The sequence below is a fragment of the Citrus sinensis genome, chromosome 5 (assembly GCF_022201045.2).
Source record: "Citrus sinensis cultivar Valencia sweet orange chromosome 5, DVS_A1.0, whole genome shotgun sequence".
NCBI classification, from domain to species: domain Eukaryota; kingdom Viridiplantae; phylum Streptophyta; class Magnoliopsida; order Sapindales; family Rutaceae; genus Citrus; species Citrus sinensis.
The window spans coordinates 30,850,608-30,870,452 of NC_068560.1; the positions used below are offsets into that span (position 1 = coordinate 30,850,608).

Here is a 19,845-nt window from a genome sequence, read left to right on the forward strand (position 1 = left end):
AATTTCTAAAGAAATTTTTTTTTTTGGGTACTTTAAAGAAAAAAAATTGAACCATATGATTAATGAAAAAGATTTTGCTTGGTGAGCTAGAGTTTCTTAGCAATAAGCACAAATCCTACCAGAATAGAAAGCAGCAGGAAAAAAACAGCTGCCATGATGTTGAAATTAGCAGTCTTCACAGGATATTCGGTCTTTTCCTTACTCGTTTCAATTCCCTTGCTCGCTGACGAAGAGCTAGATCCTCCTGAACTGAAAGGGACTACTACATCCCAAAAAGATTTACTGATTACTGAGGGTGCTTCTACTTCAACATCCAGGATTGATGAGGAATCACTAAGAGCTTCCATGGACATCAACTCAACACAATGTTCTTTAAGAACCTAACGTAGCATGAAAAACACAAATCAAAACAAGCACTTGAAGCTGAGTAAAATCAGTCTTTATTATTTTAAATTTTTTTAGAATTTAAAAAAGGCTTGTATGAGGATGGGAAACCTCAACCCCAAACACCAACTCTTGTCCTTTCATCTTTCCAGAAATTATTGAAGTTAGTCTTAAAAAGAAGAGAGAAAGAGAGTTCATATTATTGTTTTAGAAATACAAACCTCAAGTGTTTCGGATGGTTGAAGGTAGTCACAGATATATGTATCCGCCAACCAAGGCACAAAAACTCTTCGTGGAAATGAAAGACCGCATGTTTTCCTAATTTCAATTCAACAGTGAACTAGTAATCAGTACTGATAAATCATGTTCCAGCAACAGCATCAGAGACAACTTACAAACTTGAGCCTAAAAAATGGAAATACAGGTTTTTATGAGACAAGCATGCTCAGGATGCAAGAAACAATAAAGTTGTATGAAAATTAAAGGAAGCTTCCCAAGAAGGCATTAAAAAAATGCAGGAATCCTATATGAACTACCAGTGACTAAATCTGGACCATTAGACATATGTATATGTACTCAAATAAAACAAACAGCAAAACATAAATATTGCAGCTAAAACACCTCAGTGAATGCAGGATAAGTTTGGAAACAGGTTTCTCATTGCTTGCTTCCTCACCACCACCGGCAGTTGGAGCCAGATCTTCATCAACCTCATCGCAAATAACATCTAACCTACTTTGCAGACTCATGATGATATCACCCTGAGAACAGAAAAGCAGTCCGTGATTGAATGAGAGATTAAGAACCATGATAATAAACAAGAACAAGAATAATTGACTTCAGTTCTCTCTACAAACTAACAAGCTAGCTTTTGCAAACATGCCATATACCAATGGGGTTGGCAAATACACATACATGTGTTCAAATGTAGACACACACACAAAAGTAGAAAATTTGAACTTGAAAACACACAAAACATGAAAGATGGTGAATTCCACCAATCTTACTCAGTTCATGCGAAATACCAGTGAGAAAAAAGTTGATATAATAACATTAGTACAGTTTTCTCCAATGCTTGTGAAGACCAAAGCATGCATAAAGTTTCCATTTTGAAGTAACAATAAAGCCAAAGCTGAAAATGATGTGATACCTTTATTTCAGAAAAAGCCTGAGAAATGGGTTCTTTTGGTGTCAAGAATGCAAAAGAACACACGGAGCCACTTAAGATGAGAAGACCAACTACATCTTTCTGGCTGCATGCTTTACAATATTAACAATACAGTTAATGATGAAGTTGATAATCTCAAAACAATTCAAGGCTTAAAGGAACAAAAAGAATTACATTATTCAAAATTTGCAAGCACACCTTCTGCAGATGTATCATTCAATAGCGGTAGAAGCAACTCAACTTCATGCAAACCATCTGTTGAGCAGGGCTCATCATTAACAACCTAAAATTGCATAAAATGCAGAGTAAACTCCTCACTGTTAGTCAGTATGGAAAGAATGCTGTATAAGACAATTCTCATTGAAACTATTGGAAATTATTAATTAAATTGAATACAAATTGTAAAGGGTCTCGTAATATGGATGCATTTTATAAGCTCTAATTTGAATTCTTTGCGAGATTAAAGAAAATGGTTTCTAATAGTTTCTATAGTTATTCTTCCATGGCGAACATGAATTAGGCTCACCACAACAAAATTAGAATGAATAGCAGAAAGTGAAGTGCTTACAAAATTTCCATCTACAACAGCTTTTGCACCTCTAAGCTCATTAGCATGAACTGAAATTCCTTGGCGAAGAATGTCACTAAATGTTTGGGTATTTGATGCACCCACAAGCCTTATCGGCAGTCTGCAAGAATGTGGGAAACATCAAATGACAATTAGTCCAAAGATTAATGAACTCTCCAAACTCAACTAGTGCAGCAAACGTGACTAAACTTACAGCAGTTACAATGAAAGATCTCAAGCACCAACGCAAATATAGTAAAACCTCTCTATAGTCAGAATGTTCAAACCAAATTAATTTTATTATTATGAGGAAGTTACAACTAAATAGAGATGTACCTATACAAAAATTATTGTTTTGATCTAGTTATCCTTAATGCAAGTGATATAGAGGTAAAGTATGCGCTACATTGATAATTCATTAAGAGCATGTCAAATACAATGTATAGACACTGACAAAAGAGATATGCAAAGTCATCTTAAAAGTCTAAAGAATAAATCATTGTGCAAAATAACTATATAAAAAATATTTTTATTTCATCTTAAACCTTTAATTTAACATAGTATTATGCAGAGACAAGTTCCTTAAGGCGGGATCTAGAAGCCTTATAACTTATTATAATGTGGAGTTTATTCTTATTTACAATTGGTCCAAATTGGGACCATAAATTTTTATGACTACACGAAAGTTATTCTTATATAGTGTATCACTATAGAGAGGTTTATCTATAACATCTTTAGCGTGCTTATAAAAAGTAGAGTTATTAGACATCACATGCTAATGTTGGAATAGTAAAAGAGTAAATGAGTAAGAAACGATGCATTTACCTAAGACTGAAGTTGTATGTGCACTTAAAAGTTCGAAGTGTTTTTAAGACCAGTCCTGTTTTGAGATCACAGGGTCTTAGGCAGCTTGATGTAATATTAGAAGTTATCGTGCAATTCCGACATGTATACCTACACAAGTAAGCTCGCTTATCAGCCTTACTGTACACATACTAATCACTAACGTCTATTAAGATAGCACAACACGACTGCAGAATTGGGTACCTCCTAGGACTATAACCAATGTGTACAAGCAGCCTTTCGTCTGAATCAATCTCCAAAATAGGCACAGCTTTCGCAGCTGCATTTACTGTCTGCAAAGTAGAATGAAACATAACGACCGCGTATTACCGAAATTTTTTTTAAAAAAAAATAACCATGCGTTACCCAGCAATTTTTAAAAAATAAAAATAAAAAAGGCTTTCGCTAAAATTTACTGCATTAGCCCCCTTAAGTTTATGTTATATATGTTATTGCCTCTTAATTTTGCTATTTCTCAATTATAATTTCCACTGCGCACAGGCATTGCATAATTTGCATTACCTCAAAATTCTGAAGAAAAAGTAATGTACCTGGCAAAGCTCGATGGTAGAATTTTTGAAGGCGGAATCGGTAGCCCAAACATAAATGCCAACGACCTTGATACCTCCCAATAGCATTCTGGAAACCTGGCGCGCATGTTCGGCGATCCAATCCTTGTCGATGACCAAGGAAATAGAATCGGAAGGCTGAGACTTTGATTTGGAGGGCGGCTTTTTCTTGTCGTCTTTGGAGACCGAACAAGCTGCCTCTCCGGCGTCGTTTTGAGGGGTGGGGATGAAGTCGAATATAAAGCCTCGGTCTAGGGTGGGGCTTAACTTGCCGATCAACAGTCCCACCTGTCAATTTTAATCAAAATTAATCAAATCTCCAAATTTTAGAATTGTTAAAAGAAGAAGAAGCGGAAGAAGCGGACCTGAGCAGAGAGACCGGATTGAGAGAGGCGATCCTCGGCTGATAAGAGTTGAGGTTTCTCTACGACGACGGTATTAACCATCGTTATTGGCTCGCTCAATTGAATTCTTTTCTCAATCGAGTCGAGACATTTTGGCGACTGTTAAAGAAGCTGTTGAGTTGAGGTCTGGGCTTGGAAGAAGAACCGTCGTTTGGGCTTAATGTTGGGCCTTGTTGGGCTCGTGTGGTTCAGCCCTCGAGCGATAGAAACTTGATTGGTTTCAATTAATTTTTCCCAAATCCCGCTCCCTCTTTGAGATGTAAGTGAAAAATTAGTCTTTTTGCAAGAACAAAATTTGGTATTATAAGTTTTTTTATTTATTACTTTCAAATTAGTATAGATTCACAAATAAACATAGAACTCCCTTCAAATCCGTTTCATTTGAGGTTTCATAGATGTTAAATGGCCAAGATAAAGTAGGCGGTAGGAAGTGGGAAGTTGACGCCACAAGCACAAGTGGTGCTGCGAAAACGCAATTTCCAGCAAATGTGGCGCCTCTAATCTTTAATTAAACGATGTCGGTTGGCGTAGGACTGTTATGCCCATGACGCTCTGAGTCTCTGACCGTCCGTTACTGATACCAATTAGGCAATTAGCATCACACATCCACATGCGGTTTCTTGTTTAAATCCCGAATGTCACGACATCGGCGGCCAGAGGTCGATCATTACTTAATTTTGTTAACTTTTGATTTTGTTTTTAAAATTGCACGCCCGCTCTGCTCTGTTGGCGTAACAATTAATTAATTTTTATGTTCTAAATTTAGATCGTGTTTTATCACATGGAATGAAATACAGTGGGCTTGCTGCTGGAGTCATCTACGGCGGGTCAATTAATTATGAATTACCAAGTTGACACATGCATTTTTTAGTAGATCAAAGTGTGGTGTTAATTAATGACTTTTATACCAGCTCAGACACAGCCGGAAAAATCCCAAAATTCACTGTTGACCCCCTTTCTTTACACTTTACAAGAGATTCTCTTCGACATTTGCACCCTCTCACTCCCACTATCCACCATCTAAAATTTTTGTATTATAGCTGTTTTTCGCCATATTTTTTTATCCCCCCCAGGTTTCATTGTTGAGCAGCACACTGGATTGGAAGAGATAAATTATACTAAAATATATGTTTTTAATTTTATTTTAAACTATTAAATATTTACAATTAAATGATTAATAGAAGAGCAATGAAAATTTAAATTGAAAATTTTGATAGAATATTAACAAAAATAATAATACACTCATCTCATGTATTTTGTTAATTGAATTAACAGAATAAATTAGACAAAAAAAAATTACATATTTCTATTTCTTCATTATTTCTCACAGTAGTCCACATATCTGAAATTGGAGCAAATAATATTTTGAAAAACACCAACAATATTGGTCACTAAATAAATGAGGCATAATTTAGAAATTAAAATATGAAACTCTTCTTCTATGTGTTTACAGATAATTACAAGTTCTTTAATACTTTCCTACATTAAAGCAACTATCAATCACATTCCAACCTGATCTTTTTGCAAATTGCAAGCCTAAATAAAAAATATCAATGATTGATCTATCAACTCGTAGAGTCTAGATGATGAATAAAAAAATAAAATAAAAATAATGCCCCATTAATCAATAATATAAAAAAATAAAATAAAATTTATGATTATAAAAGTCTTCCTCCCACGTCTCGTCGTTATTTTACTTCTTAATCAATCCACCAAGGAGGTCCCACACAGCATCCCCATACGTTACCAGCTTCCCACAAGAATAAAAAGACAGCAACTTCAATTATCCCCTCCTTCTCGCGCAACTGGTACTACGTCGTTTCAACCGTAAAATGGTTTTTCTCAGCCTCACAGTTTCCCACAAACCCTAACCGCCAAAACCCGCCCTCTACCCTCTTCCCTCTCCCGCTTCCTCTCTCCATCGCCAGTCATCAACAATGGAAAACTATTCGTACTCTTCTTACCCTGATTCCGGCGACTCCTCGCCACGCTCCCGGGAAATCGACTGCGAGAACCAGTCATGGGACGAGCCACTCGCCAACTACAAAGTCAAGTTCATGTGCAGTTATGGCGGCAAAATCCAGCCCCGACAACACGACAACCAACTCGCTTACGTCGGCGGCGATACCAAAATCCTAGCCGTTGAACGAAACATCAAGTTCAGTACCATGATGGCCAAGCTCTCCGCTCTCTGTAGCGATGATAACATCTGTTTCAAGTACCAGCTGCCCGGAGAAGACCTTGACGCGCTGATCTCCGTCACTAACGACGAGGATCTCGAGCACATGATGTTGGAATACGACCGCTTGTACCGGGCGTCGGCTAAACCGGCGAGGTTGAGGCTGTTTCTGTTCGCATTGAATCCGAAATCGTCGCCTGCCGTGACCGAACCGAAGTCCGAGCGTCAGTGGTTTGTGGATGCGTTGAATTCCGTTCAGATCCAAACTCTAGAAGGTTCTTCACCTTCAGCAGCGGCAGTTTCGGCGGCGAATCCAGATTTCTTGTTCGGATTTGATAAGCCGAAATTGGTTGAAACGGCGGCGGTTCCACCGGAGGTAGTGGGTAAGGATGTGACCGCGGGATCAGATTGTGGATCGGAGGATCGTCACGTGATTGGTGATCCCGTAATAGAGACTCAAAGGCAAGAATTGCAGAGATTGAACATCAGTGGTCTCGAGCAAGCTAACCAAATCCCAAGGGTAAGTTACGCCGGAGCCGGACAGAAAATGACGCCTCCGCCGCCAGGGGCAATTCCTATGCCGATGCAAATGCAGATTCCTGCAGCTTCTTATTTACCGGAACGGCAGGTGACCGCTGGCACTTATCAAACGGAGCAGCAGCCTGTTTATTACTTGCATGCTGCTCCTGGCACTGGTGGTTTGTATTCAGCTCCGTCAACGCGACCGCCAGCTAGTCAAGCTTATTACGGAGTGCAGAGGATCGTACAGGAACAGCCTATGTACAATTTAGTACCGGCGTCAGCACCAGCACCCGGTTCCATTCAGCAGCAGCAGCCTAAAATTGGGGGTTATAGTGAAGGGGTTGGGGTTGTGCAAGTGGGGTATGATGGCGCAGGAAGACAGGTGTACTACACGACAACAACAGCCGCCGCAGGTCCGCCAGCAGGTGGGATGATGGCTCAATACCAGGCATTGAATCAGGAGGGTAAGGTTGTGGTAAATGCTAAGCCTCCTCAGACAAGTTCTGTTTGATTTCAGTTATCATATCGTCATTATATTTGCTTTTGTTTTTCATATTTTATTTGTTGTTAAATAAGAAGAAAAAACAAACATTTTATATAGGTTGAATGTTGAATTGTTAATGTTATCAGTGGTTTGAAATTATCGTGTAAATGCGAATTCTTGTTATTGAGACTGTAAATTGGATGATTATTTGATTACTTTATTTGCAAATGGAGAATTTGGGAAGGTTTGTTCAGCAACAACTCTCATGTGATTTTCTTGCCAGATCTCCATTCTCCAATGTCTTCTGAATTTCAGTTTGATGTATTTGCTGGGTGCATTGTTGCCTCTGTATTTGTTTTTATTTTATTTTTTATTTTTTAAAAAGAATAGCTGAAAGGGAGATGCCCTTGGGATGGCCATTACTTGTTTCCTCTGATGGCTGAGTTTTTTTCTCAAGTGCACATGCTCAGGGCATCTGCTTTGGGAATCTTGCATTTGTTGTTATTTTTGCAGGCAGTTACTCTTGCATGCGCTCCCTCTCTCTCTGGTTTTTTGACTTCTTGAACTTTAATTGCTCTCTTATCCCATTGCAAACCTTTGCTCTATGCACCCTAATTTTTCTTAGGAGATTTAATTGTTGGCTCAGGTCAAATATCTTAAAATTTGCTAGACTATTGAAAGACTTGTTTAATATTTTCCTCAGCCGTACAAGAGTTCTCTGTAATGTTGGTGCCCGTTTCTAGATAAGTTAAACGAATAAGAGATTCCTATCAAGAAAATAAATAAATGAATAAGAAATGAATGGTGCAAAAACTTTTTGGAACATTCTCATAAATTTAGGATGCTGTTGCGGATTTTTTTTCTTTTTTCTTTTTTCTTCTTTTTGTTGTTCCTGGTCATCCAACCTCAACGGAACAATCTAAGTGTGGAACAAATTCGTAGTTATTTGGAGCTTTACTAAGAGAAGATAATTGAAGTGCAGGCTCAAAGCAAAACTTATATTGAAAGAAAGCAGAGAAAGTCATCGTTGGTTCGACTATAATAACTTCATAATCTTCTGCAGGCAACGGCAGAATTATTCGGTGCAGTAGCTTATTTAGATAGTTACCTTACATTGAAGGCTTAATATATAGCATAAATGTCACAGATTTTATGCTAGTGACTTCTCAGGAGGAGCAGCCACCACTGCAATTGCTGCAACCAAAACACCCGCCACGAGGCCCACAAATTGCACTCTTAACAATATTTCCGTGCTTGTAGTCACAAATTGCGCGTTCGTCTTTAACCGTCTCGTTTTCGCTGGTTGGTCTTTAGCCTAGGGATTGCTCTTATTCCAATGGAGCGATTCACAGTCTCCAAGTTGTAAGCACCTTGCAGCCAGAGCTGCGTCACTGCAGTTCACATACCCTCCGCAAGGACTAGAACAACTACTCTTCATATTCACGTGCTCATGATTACATACAAATCTTCCAGCCGCTGCATCTTCCCCAGCCACTTCATTCTAGACGGTACAGCAGAAGAAAGTGAAAAAAGCCGCTAAAATTGCAGGCCGCAATAGCCATTTTTCATTGATCTGTCCGTCAAGCATAGGAAATTTCGAATGCAAGTTAGTATCATATTATTCCGAAAAGCTTTTGATTAACAGATGACGACAATAATAACAATAATAATAAATTGCCTACCTTTACAGAGCCAGACTTCAAGTTCAGCAATATCACAGCTCTTCCACAAGGATTCTCCACAGAGAACTCAACAGCTGTCATAAAGTTCTGTTCAGATTGCCGCTTCTCTCAGTGTTCTACTTCATATTCTAGCGTTTCTACCAGCAAAAATAATCACCTGAGCAGGAAATACGATTTAGATTTATTGATAAAATATGAGAAAACGCCTGCACTTTGTGCCGGATGGAGTAACGCCGTCATTTTCATTCGATTTTCTTTGAAGTTGAAACAACCAGAGTTCATCGAAGACCATCCTTTTCCATAGAACTCTGCCAGCACAAGTGTTTCGGCAGATTTGGTGATGTCACTCACTCTACACTGGTTGAATCCCTGAGATGAACAACAAAGAATCAGAAGAATGAGTGCCAAAATTCATTTGTTTACACTTCATGCAGTCATCGTGTGAGAATAACAAACTAGTGGAATGTGCAAGCATGCAAATGGGAAGGGTAAACAGAACCCAGAATTTCACAATACAGGAAAAGGAACATTTGGGGGCATTAACTGAATTAGGCTGACTTCTCAACTCTGAGATCAGTATATTCTCATCTAGGTATCCTCTTTGTGTCTTTTGAGTTCTGTTTACCTCATGCAGAGATTGATGACCTCATTACAGGCCTCATCCACCACACATGCCCAATCTTTAGAATGTCTTGGAATCAGGCGTAGCACATATGGTGCTGGAACAGGAGAAGCGAAACCGAGTGCAATGCATAGATTGATAGGTCTCAAACCCACAAATCCAGAACCATTTCTCTGTCGAGACTGCAGAGATTGGGTTCACAAGGTCTAGTAGAGATATCGAGATAGTCCCAATGATTTTTCTGGCCTCACTACAGGAAAAGCTGGAAGTGACTGTGAAATGAGTTCAAAAACAAGCTCTCCAATTGGTTCACATTCGAAAACAGCAACATTCTTCTCCCGTCTCCGACATAACGCTTAGTTTTCTCTGGTATTGAAGAGGAAGTCTGGTTGTCCCTTACTTCAGATGACAAAAAGGATTCCCTTGTGCCCAGATGGTAAGTCTTTTACTGCAACTATCGCCACCATAATCTGATGAATTCGGAGCCAAAAATTTAGAACTTTTAGAGGTTAGAACCAAATACCTTTGGCAGATAGATAGGCCAATAGATGCACTTGGACTAGAAGTTTGGGCTTTTCAATAACAATAAATTAATAATTGAAAGAAAATGTAATATTAATTACTGAACTAGATCTTAGGGTATTAGAAATTTTTTTTTAATACTTAGCAGCAGCAACAACAACAATTAATTTTTCTTAAGAATTAACTTAATTATTAACTTAAACTTATATATAATCATAAATCATATTTTATAATAACATTAATACATCTCATGATATTTATAATTTTATTTCTTAAAATCATGATACCATCTATTGGTTTAATAAATTATAAACGTAAAATAATTAGAATATTTTTTTAAACTAAAAATTAAATGAATTTAAAAAATATATATATACTAATAAAATACATTAAAAAATTTAATTTTAAATTATTTATAAAATTATTATATTTTAAATTTATATTTTATTAAAAAGTAAAACTTACTTATTATAGGTATTTTCATGAGTTGTATTTTAATCCATCTCTATTGTACTGTACTTTTAAGGCCAAATGTCTAAAATTCTCAATTTAGTCCAGCCCGCGTCGTGTTGTGTCACGTCGCAAATACTATCAACACGTGTTAACGTCATGTCGAGTGCCCGTATCATGACACGTACTGCCCCATAAGCATCTCTTCTTTGGTCCCCTCAATATAAGGGTAATTTTTAAAAACCTCCCCTGAGGTTTGGACTTGTTGCAAGTAGATGGCGAGAATTGATTTATTTGTAAAAAACCCCCTACCGTCAGTTAAGTTTAACATTGACCGTTAGTTGACCGTGCAAAGACAATATTACCCTTAACAATAGTTTATAAACGAAAATAACTATAAAAAAAAACCAAAATTATTAGCTATTTTACACTTTTTAAATTATTGATATTTTCTTAAAGTTCTTATAAAAAATTAAAATTAAAAAATTAAAAAATCCTCTTTAAATTATTGATATTTCCTTAAAATTCCTACAAGAAAGATAAAATTAAAAATTTAAAAATGAAATAGTCATAATCTTTACCTATGATATTGTAAATTTTTAGAATTGACAAGGATAAAATTGTCAAAAAATAGGGTTTGTGCTTTTTGCACCAATAATTTTGGTTTTTTTTTAGTTATTTTCGTTTACAAACTATTGTTGAGGGTAATATTGTCTTTGTACGGTCAACTAACGGTCAATGTTAAACTTAACTGACGGTAGGGGGTTTTTTATAAATAAATCAATTCTCGCCATCTACTTGCAACAAGTCCAAACCTCAGGGGAGGTTTTTAAAAATTACCCTCAATATAATGAAAAGGTCTTTACGATAATATTATTTTTTATTTTTTATACAAAAGTGGTAGAGGAGTTGAAATTAATCAAGTGGGTGTGGAGAGTGGGCCCGGCGCTCCACTTAGCTAAGAGTTGTAATTGTTGGATTACGGGTTGGCACAAACTACAAATAGACATCCACTTTTTCTTTTTATTGACAAACCATATTGAAAAACAAAAATGGCAAATTGCCGTTTTACATTCGATTCTTTGCCCTGATAATTAAAGGCCAGTTGCCACGATGCTTATCTTTAGTATTCAAGTCATGGTGCATAATTACAATGTAATCAAAGATTAGAACATCTATGGAATAGACTTGCAAAAATCTTCAGACAAAAACGATAACATGGGAGGGCTACATGTCGGATCAGAGGACGGAGGTGCATGTTTAAGCTACTATTACAAAACACTGTGACAATGATATGACGCACCATAGGTCAAGGTCAGTGTCTATACAAATTTCTTTTTTTGAAAAAAAAGAAAAAAGAAAAGAAAAGAGGATGATCTGTCACCAATGAAATGAAGGAAAGTAAAAACCTGGGCAGTCAGCGCACACTAAACAATTTAATTGGTCAATTAAATTGCATCCATTGCATCAAATAGCTAATGCCTTAATGGTATCTGATGTCTTATCCCACCTAACCTAATCCCTCCAAACCAAACCAAATCAAACCAAAAAAAGCTTCCTCAATTCAAATTCTCTCTTTTATTTATTTTTTTATTTTTTGCAAAAAATAAAAAATAAAATTTCCATAGTCCCATTTATCTTAAATTCAGACCAAAAGAGAAGAAGATTGTCTGAAGAAAATATTGAGAAAAAAAAAAAGAATAGTATTCGGACCACCCAATCCAGTCCCTTTTCTTTTCTGCCGCTTTAGGCACCTGTCCTGTAATTGATAAATATATTATTCATCAGAGACAATCAAATAAAATCAAATCGCGTATATATATATCGCTAATAATTTAATTTAAACATACATAAAGGTGAAGCTTCCCATTTACATTCGATTTGATATCAGATACGCACACTGTGCCAAAACAAGAATGCTGAGATTGATTGAGTGAGTTCTGAAGAAGAAGAACAAAGTTGTTAGCTGCTGCTGCTGCAAATTAAGAAGCGAAAAGAAAAAAGAGGAGAAAATAAATAAAAATGGTGGTTCGAAAAGTGGGGAAGTACGAGGTGGGGAGGACGATCGGAGAAGGAACATTCGCGAAGGTGAAGTTCGCGCAAAACACGGAGACAGGTGAAAGTGTTGCTATGAAAGTTCTCGATCGAAGTGCTATTATCAAACACAAGATGGCCGATCAGGTTTCTCTTCTCTTCTTTCTCCCCTTTTTCTTCTTAATTTTCTTGCATTATTTTTAAGTTAATAAAAGTTTGCATTTTTGGCCTTGGTTTTGGTGCTAAATAATGTTCATTACCGAGTAAGTTAAGTGTTAGATATAAAATTAATATTTAATAATAATAATGATAGTACTTTGGTATATTAACTAAAGGGGCATCTCTGTGGAGCGAGCGAGTTGTTCTTTTTAGCTATATATTTGGCAAATTTTTATCCAAGTTTTGGAGATTTTGGGATTAAATTGTAGATTTGGTACACAGCAAAGAATTGGCCTTACTTAGATGTCTTCTTTGCTAAAATTTAGGTTTAGTTCTTGGTGGGCGGTTGCAAAATTTTGAATTGGTTGATCCGTAAGTGTAAGACATTGGCTTAACTCTTGAGGACTTTCTGTGCTTAAGCACACTACTTAGAGTTTCTGGGTTGTGATTGCTGGCCATTTGTCATAATTTTGACATTCATTATGAAAGAGTGAAAGCAAGTGTTACCTTTAATATGATTGAAATTAGTGTGATTAGGTTTTTATATAATTTCATTTTTCATTTGTTTGCAGCTTTCTTTCCAAGTTTGCCTTTCTCAAAACGAATTGTCTTTTGTTTCACAGATCAAGAGAGAGATATCTATAATGAAGCTTGTCAGACATCCTTGTGTTGTTCGGCTTCATGAGGCATGGGAGTTTTTAGATTTATTTTTCACAGCATTAGATTATTGAGGCAGGGAATTGTATTCTTACAAGCTGGTGCTGGTTGTGTTTCAAGTTCCCTTATGACGCCAAATTGTTTTGTTAGGTTCTTGCTAGTCGCACGAAGATTTATATAATATTGGAATTCATTACAGGTGGCGAATTGTTTGATAAAATAGTGAGTACCTTAACTTGGAATCTAACAGCTCAAAACCTTAAATTCTTGACATCATCGTCACTCTCATTTAACCACGATTATGTAGGTTCATCATGGACGTCTTAGTGAGTCTGAAGCTAGGAGATATTTCCAACAACTTATTGATGGTGTGGATTATTGCCACAGCAAGGGTGTTTACCACAGAGATTTGAAGGTATACTTACACTGGCATATGGAGAGCTGTTGTGTTTTTCTGTTTCACTTAATTTTTACGTCTGTTTTCCTATCCATGTAGCCTGAAAATCTATTGCTAGATTCCCAAGGACATTTGAAGATATCAGATTTTGGTTTAAGTGCATTGCCAGAACAAGTAAGACAATTACTACATTTATTGGAGTTTATAGCTGTTCCCGACTTACAGTGTAATTGAGAGAAATAATAAAAATTGCATCTGTTTACTTGGTGACTTATGCTGTTAGGGAGTTAGCCTACTTCGTACAACTTGTGGGACTCCAAATTATGTAGCACCTGAGGTAATTATGTGGATATTTGCTTCTTTTTTTCTCTTTTTTTTTTTTAATGCGGATATTTGCTTCTTAGTTGAACAAAACTTGGTATGAATTGCTGACACTTATATTTGTGGACGTTTCTGTACCAATCTTTTCACTTTTTGTTGTAGGTACTCAGTCACAAGGGTTATAATGGTGCCGCAGCAGATGTATGGTCTTGTGGGGTTATTCTTTATGTTCTGATAGCTGGTTATCTTCCATTTGACGAGCTTGATCTCACCACGCTATACAGTAAGGCATGATCTTTTTTTTTTTTTTTTAATTCAATGGTCTTATGAATTTTTATTTCTTGATGAGAAACTGAGAATGTTGTATGCATTAATCTGGAATCTGGAAAAGATACAAAAGGGGTCCATAAGTAGTTTTTAATATTATGATTATGGTACATATAAGTAGCTTTTGTGGTTGCCTATCAAGTTCTTTCTCACGATGTGCAGAATTCTTTTAACTTGAAGTTTGCTACAACGTTGCGAAGATGAATTCTCTTTAGTTGATATTTATCAACTTCTTAGTTTACATACTTTAAGCAGTAATTTGGTTATTGAGTGAGGTGTTATGTGGAAATGAGAAGGAATGTGAAAATTTATGGAGTCTTCACATATAAATGTAATTATTATGCGCACTTCCTTACTGTGGTGTTGATTGTATTATTTCTTATTCATCAGTCCAGGCATTAGATGGCCAATCACTACTTAGACAACTTTGCTTATTCTGAAGTTTGTTTTTGATATAATTTGATGTCAACATGAATGTTAAATAAACATTGATTTTGATTGAATTATTTGATTCCTTTTGCAGGTTGAGAAAGCTGACTTTTCGTGCCCAACTTGGTTTCCAGTGGGAGCAAAATCTTTGATTCATAGGATTTTAGACCCAAATCCTGAAACTGTAAGTATCAGCTCTCTGAAGAGACTTTGCCTTCTTGTCTTTATTTGAATACCATTTGGCACTTGCAGTCATGAATTGCAAATCTCTGATTCTTAGAAAATGTTTCATAGAATTCATTAGTGTTAATCTCGTTTCTCTGCTTTTGTTTATTGCTTCTTAATTCGTCTCTCCCTCTCGCTGTGCAGCGTATTACCATTGAAGAGATCAGGAATGATGAGTGGTTTAGGAAGGGTTATGTTCCAGTCAAACTCATTGAATATGAAGATGTGAATCTTGATGATGTAAATGCTGCTTTTGATGATTCTGAGGTTGGTAAGGCTTTCAAATGGTAACTTTTGTGTTTTAAATATCCAATAGAACTTAAGTGTGTCTACTTTTACTGACGGCGGTGGTGCTTGGATCATGAACTTTCATTCAAATGCACTGTTGTCGTAATTTCCTGTATAATTTCTTGACATTCATGGTTATATGGTTCACCATAGGAAGGAGAGCCTAATAACGAGCAATGTGGGACTGAGGACATGGGCCCTTTGAACCTCAATGCCTTCGACTTAATAATTTTATCTCAAGGCTTGAACCTTTCGACACTATTTGATCGTGGAGAGGTATGTATGAATTTCTCATTATTCTAATGTTCCCTTGATTTTTTCCTGAGGCCAGCTCAGCTTATCCTATGTTAGGGTAATCAAGATATAAGCTTTATGTCAACATTCTTTACATTACAGAATCTGCTGTCCTACCTGCTAGGATTCTAATTGTTCAGTTATTGATGAAGTGAAGCTATTTTCTTATTACAATGTTTTACTAATGGACCTTGTATTGAAATTTTTATTGCCGTTTTCCAGTATAGTGTGGATTTATGACTCAAATATATACATCATTTTATGAAATAGTTCAAAATATTTTATTCTTCTACTTCAGTGATGATACTGTATTTTACCCTTGCTCACAGGAATCTGTAAAGCATCAGACACGCTTTGTCTCACAGAAGCCAGCAAAAGTTGTTTTATCAAGTATGGAAGTTGTTGCACAGTCAATGGGGTATAAGACGCATATTCGTAATTACAAGGTAGAATGACTGACCACTTGGAATTTTCTGTATCATGGCATTTCTATGATATCATAACATCAACTAGTACTCTGTTTCTTCTTCATTGCATCAGTACTTATTTTGGATTAAGAATGATTCTGTGCACGATTTCTGAACTCTTATTCATATATATTTCATTAACTTGCAGATGAGAGTGGAAGGTCTTTCTGCAAATAAGATCACTCATTTCTCAGTTATACTGGAAGTAGGTTTCCAACTGCCAACTCTGGACAAGATTTCAGTTTCCCCAATATTTATGTCTACGCAGTTCTCATTTTCTGTTTTAATTTGTTTGGAGTGAAGGTTTTTGAAGTGGCTCCCACATTTTTTATGGTTGACATTCAGAAAGCAGCTGGAGATGCTGCTGAATATCTGAAGGTCAGATATCTGTATCCTTTATCATTGCTGTCTTTTTGCATTGAGCCAGAAATTTATGTATCAGATAGTCCAATATGATCTCTGCTTGAAATAATGATAATTTATTAATGGTTTTTGGGTTTATTAATTTAGTTGAAAGGGATGAATTTCTGTGTCTTTTGCAGTTCTACAAGAACTTTTGCAGTAATCTTGAGGATATCATCTGGAAGCCGCCTAATGAATCAACTAAAGCAAAGATCACCAACTCAAAGAGTAAAAAGCGTTGATTTCTCTGTCGCCAATTAGAGTTTGACGCTCAAGTTATTAAACATAAATTAGGGAAAAAGAAAAAGAAAACATAAAAATATTATTGTTTTGTATGGTTAGTGTTTGTAACAACTGACAATAATACTTTATGAGATTAGATGAGTATATATACTTTATGAGATTAGATGAATATATATATATATATATCTGTAACTAACTGTTACTTTCAGAAAGAAAATTAGTCAAATCATGAAATCATAGTTCTTCTAGCTGTGTGATTGTTGTTTTTGTTTTTTAATTTTTTAATTTTTTTTTGTTCGTTTTCAGCACATTGTCAAACATAAACTAGTGAAAGAATCTTGCAATATATTATTCCCACAGTAAAATAAGAACATTCAAATTCAAAAACTAACACCAAAATCCCTACATGTACAATGTCCATTGACAAATTTATGAAGCCGCTTGCTGTCTCTAACGATGATTTCTCTAGCTGTAAGTAATGTGATGATCTTGATAAAATTATGGCAATCCCTGCACACAGTGGTACTCTTGACAACCAGAATTGGTGAAACAATTGGTGTGTTTAGTAACCCGAACGCAATGGCCAACTTTTCGCTGTGATAAACTGAAGCACTCTCCTCATCAGTAAGCTCAAAGCTTTCTTGTTGCTTGTATCCAAAACACTTGGCTTTTTCAACCAGTTCATCTAATACCTTGAATATCTCTGCACTCTGAGGATGCAAGCCATCATTGGGTTTAAATGAATAAACCTTGTCTTTTATTCTGATCCAGCTCCAATCATCTGTTTCACTAAGTTTCTCTTCTCTCGTTAAATTTTTCACAACAGCAACATCTTCCCACCTCCCTGCAGAAACGAAGATATCCAACAACATGGCATAACTCTCACAATCTTTTGGTTTGAGTTTCAGCAACTGTTCGGCGGCATAAAATCCTAATTCCATGTTTCCATGTCTCCTACATCCTGCAATAAAGACTGACCATATAACCTCGTTGGGTTCGAAATCCATTTTCTTGATAAAATCAAAAGCTTCCTCTATACAGCCTAACCTAACAAACATATCAATCAGGCACATGTAATGGTCCATCACAGGCTTGATTTTGTATTCCTTTTGCATCATTTCAAAGTAACCAAGTGCTTCATAGACCATTCCAGCATTGCTACAAGCTGCTAAAGCACCTACAAAAGTAACCTGGTTTGGTCTAACACCAGCAAGTAGCATATCCTCAAAGAGCTGCAGTGCTTGATGACTCAGGCCATGATTTGCAAACCCAGTAATCATTGATGTCCACGATATCAATGTTCTTGTTGACATTTCCACAAAAACTCTGCTTGCTCTCTCAATTTTTCCACATTTGTTATACATGTTAACTAGTGCAGTTCCCACAACCACATCTGACAAAAACCCAGTTTTCAGAGTCAGAGCGTGAATCTGTTCCCCTTGTTCTAAGGCCACCAATCTACTGCATATAGTTAAGATACTTGAGAAAGTGTATAGATCAGGTTTCATTCCTGAGCTGTTTAATTTCGAAAAAATTCTTAATGCCTCATTTCCACCATTGTGAGCTGATAGGTCGTCCTTAGCAAGATCCATCATCTGGGCATGGCCCGCAATCATTGCATTCCATGTAACTAAGTTAACATGACTCATGCCATCAAAAAGTTTCTGTGCCTCGTCAAATAATCCACATTTCAGGTACAAATACATAATAGAATTTCTTACACGAAGATTTGATGCGTAGCCTAGTTTAATGCCCACAGAATGAACCTGTGCTCCTAAGCGTAATGACAGCATTGTACCGCACACGCTCGAGATGCTAGTTAATGTGAATTCATTAGGCTGAATACCTTCAGAAAGCATCTTAGAAAAAAATCTTAGTCCCTGTACAGCTTCACCATTTTCACCACTAGCACCTATAACTGTAGTCCATGACATCACATTCTTTTCTCTAATCCTGTTGAAGGCTTTAATTGCAGAATTCAAGCTGCCACATGTTGAATATAAGCTACATAGTGAGTTTCCAACACTCGTGTCACCTTCAGTCTGGTACTTGACAACATAAGCATGGATTTGCTTCCCCAATCTAATGGACTCCAGTGAAGAGCACGCAGTCAAAGCAGTTCCTAGAGTAACATTCGTAGGGTAATTGCCAGCTTCCAACATATCTAGAAACACATGAATAGCAAGCTCTGGCTGTGAATTTTGAACATAACCCGAAATCAAGGATGTCCATGAAACAACATTTATTCTAGGCAGATTGTCGAAAACCTTCTGAGCTTCTTCCATATTCCCACATTTCCCATAAACATTGACAAGGAATGTCATAACAAAGAAGTCTTGATGGGATCCAGTCTTTACGATGTGAGCATGAATAATTTCAGCATTTGAAAGTGATTTCCTATTTACGCATTCTTGTAAAAGAGAAACATAACTAGATGTTTGAACTTTTGGGCCTTCAGTTAGCACAGACAGAGCTTCTTGAAAGCCTAGAGACCTAACTGGTTCTGAATTGCCATTCAGTTGGATGAGCTTACTCCCACTTCTCTGATATGAAACGGTGTGATTCTGTGATATAACATAGGGCTTGGCGTCAGCGCTTGCAGAAAGAAATAACAAGGCCCTAATGAAAATTTCTTAATAAATTAAGATGACGAAAACAAAGAAACCAAAACTAGCACTTGAATAATTGAAAGACAGGGTCACTCAGCCTCTGATACCAAACTTTCACCCCTTCATTTCTTCAAATCAAAGCAAGTAAAAGCACTTCCGAAATACTAGTTAGCTAATTATTCTAGTTTCAATTTGTTAATTCTAAGATATAATCTTCAAAAGATGTCTGAAGAATTGATGCTCAACCTTCAGTGGGCAGAATTAAAATTGGAAAAAGAAAATGAAGAGTGGAGTGGAAAACAAAAGGTACCTTATCCTTTAGGGTGGCAAGAGAGCTGCTGGGTTGTCTGGATTTTGTTTCAAGAGTGCAAGCCGCAGCAGCAGCCCAAGGCACAGAAGCCATAAAGGGAAAGGGAAGCAAATGAAGACGAGCAAGTGCTTATTGGAAAATTACATCTCGGGAAACAAACATATTCTCATCTCTTTTCTGCTTGGATAAGAAACTGAGAAGGGAAAGAATGGACCCAAGTCAGTTATCGGTTAACCCATCTTCATCTTCTGCCGCAATATTTTTAACGTAAATTATATTTTACACC

The 19,845-nt window shown here is 36.6% G+C and overlaps 4 protein-coding genes and 1 long non-coding RNA gene across 6 annotated transcripts; 2 read left to right on the plus strand and 3 right to left on the minus strand.

Moving 5' to 3' along the window:
• Positions 1–31: 31 nt before the first annotated feature.
• On the minus strand, positions 32–4,055 carry LOC102627735 (uncharacterized). Its single transcript, XM_006472335.4, has 10 exons — positions 3,898–4,055; positions 3,515–3,820; positions 3,168–3,256; positions 2,946–3,074; positions 2,121–2,241; positions 1,751–1,835; positions 1,535–1,644; positions 1,006–1,145; positions 606–702; positions 32–380 (listed from the first exon to the last, which is right to left on the minus strand). The coding sequence occupies exons 1-10, from the start codon at positions 3,976–3,978 to the stop codon at positions 87–89; spliced, it is 1,452 nt and encodes a 483-aa protein (XP_006472398.2). The 5' UTR covers positions 3,979–4,055; the 3' UTR covers positions 32–86.
• Positions 4,056–5,671: 1,616 nt separating this feature from the next.
• LOC102628028 (uncharacterized) lies at positions 5,672–7,336 on the plus strand. The gene has a single exon (XM_006472336.4). It carries the CDS (start codon positions 5,874–5,876, stop codon positions 7,146–7,148), a length of 1,275 nt encoding a protein of 424 aa, XP_006472399.2. The 5' UTR covers positions 5,672–5,873; the 3' UTR covers positions 7,149–7,336.
• A 361-nt stretch (positions 7,337–7,697) lies between these two features.
• On the minus strand, positions 7,698–10,040 carry LOC102628318 (uncharacterized). The gene is made up of 3 exons (XR_370144.4): positions 9,348–10,040; positions 8,804–9,172; positions 7,698–8,694 (listed from the first exon to the last, which is right to left on the minus strand). It is a non-coding gene; the product is annotated as an uncharacterized LOC102628318 (long non-coding RNA).
• Positions 10,041–11,913: 1,873 nt separating this feature from the next.
• On the plus strand, positions 11,914–16,888 carry LOC102628609 (CBL-interacting serine/threonine-protein kinase 8). 2 transcript variants are annotated; one of them, XM_006472337.4, is made up of 14 exons: positions 11,919–12,578; positions 13,214–13,276; positions 13,398–13,469; positions 13,555–13,662; positions 13,744–13,818; positions 13,928–13,981; positions 14,128–14,253; positions 14,816–14,905; positions 15,091–15,213; positions 15,388–15,510; positions 15,858–15,974; positions 16,144–16,200; positions 16,299–16,373; positions 16,538–16,888. In XM_006472337.4, the coding sequence occupies exons 1-14, from the start codon at positions 12,420–12,422 to the stop codon at positions 16,637–16,639; spliced, it is 1,344 nt and encodes a 447-aa protein (XP_006472400.2). In that variant the 5' UTR covers positions 11,919–12,419; the 3' UTR covers positions 16,640–16,888. The 2 variants fall into 2 exon arrangements, 1 of the variants encoding a protein (XP_006472400.2); XR_003064513.2 differs by lacking the exons at positions 16,144–16,200; positions 16,299–16,373; positions 16,538–16,888 and having other exon boundaries at positions 11,914–12,578; positions 15,091–15,217.
• An 80-nt stretch (positions 16,889–16,968) lies between these two features.
• LOC102628893 (pentatricopeptide repeat-containing protein At4g21065-like) lies at positions 16,969–19,787 on the minus strand. The gene is made up of 2 exons (XM_006472338.4): positions 19,560–19,787; positions 16,969–19,204 (listed from the first exon to the last, which is right to left on the minus strand). The coding sequence occupies exons 1-2, from the start codon at positions 19,650–19,652 to the stop codon at positions 17,021–17,023; spliced, it is 2,277 nt and encodes a 758-aa protein (XP_006472401.2). The 5' UTR covers positions 19,653–19,787; the 3' UTR covers positions 16,969–17,020.
• Between the last annotated feature and the right edge of the window lie 58 nt (positions 19,788–19,845).

Excerpts from the sequence above, each read along its gene's own strand:
- LOC102627735 (XM_006472335.4), bottom strand. The coding sequence starts at position 3,978 with ATGGTTAATACCGTCGTCGTAGAGAAACCTCAACTCTTATCAGCCGAG. Across the intron at positions 3,075-3,167 it reads ATTGGTTATAGTCCTAGGAG|GTATACATGTCGGAATTGCA; the intron begins GTACCCAATTCT and ends TTACTTGTGTAG. Across the intron at positions 2,242-2,945 it reads ACATACAACTTCAGTCTTAG|ACTGCCGATAAGGCTTGTGG; the intron begins GTAAATGCATCG and ends ACATTCTTGCAG.
- LOC102628028 (XM_006472336.4), top strand. The coding sequence starts at position 5,874 with ATGGAAAACTATTCGTACTCTTCTTACCCTGATTCCGGCGACTCCTCG.
- LOC102628609 (XM_006472337.4), top strand. The coding sequence starts at position 12,420 with ATGGTGGTTCGAAAAGTGGGGAAGTACGAGGTGGGGAGGACGATCGGA. Across the intron at positions 13,663-13,743 it reads TTTACCACAGAGATTTGAAG|CCTGAAAATCTATTGCTAGA; the intron begins GTATACTTACAC and ends CTATCCATGTAG. Across the intron at positions 13,982-14,127 it reads CAAATTATGTAGCACCTGAG|GTACTCAGTCACAAGGGTTA; the intron begins GTAATTATGTGG and ends TTTTTGTTGTAG.
- LOC102628893 (XM_006472338.4), bottom strand. The coding sequence starts at position 19,652 with ATGGCTTCTGTGCCTTGGGCTGCTGCTGCGGCTTGCACTCTTGAAACA. Across the intron at positions 19,205-19,559 it reads TTGCCACCCTAAAGGATAAG|AATCACACCGTTTCATATCA; the intron begins GTACCTTTTGTT and ends GTTATATCACAG.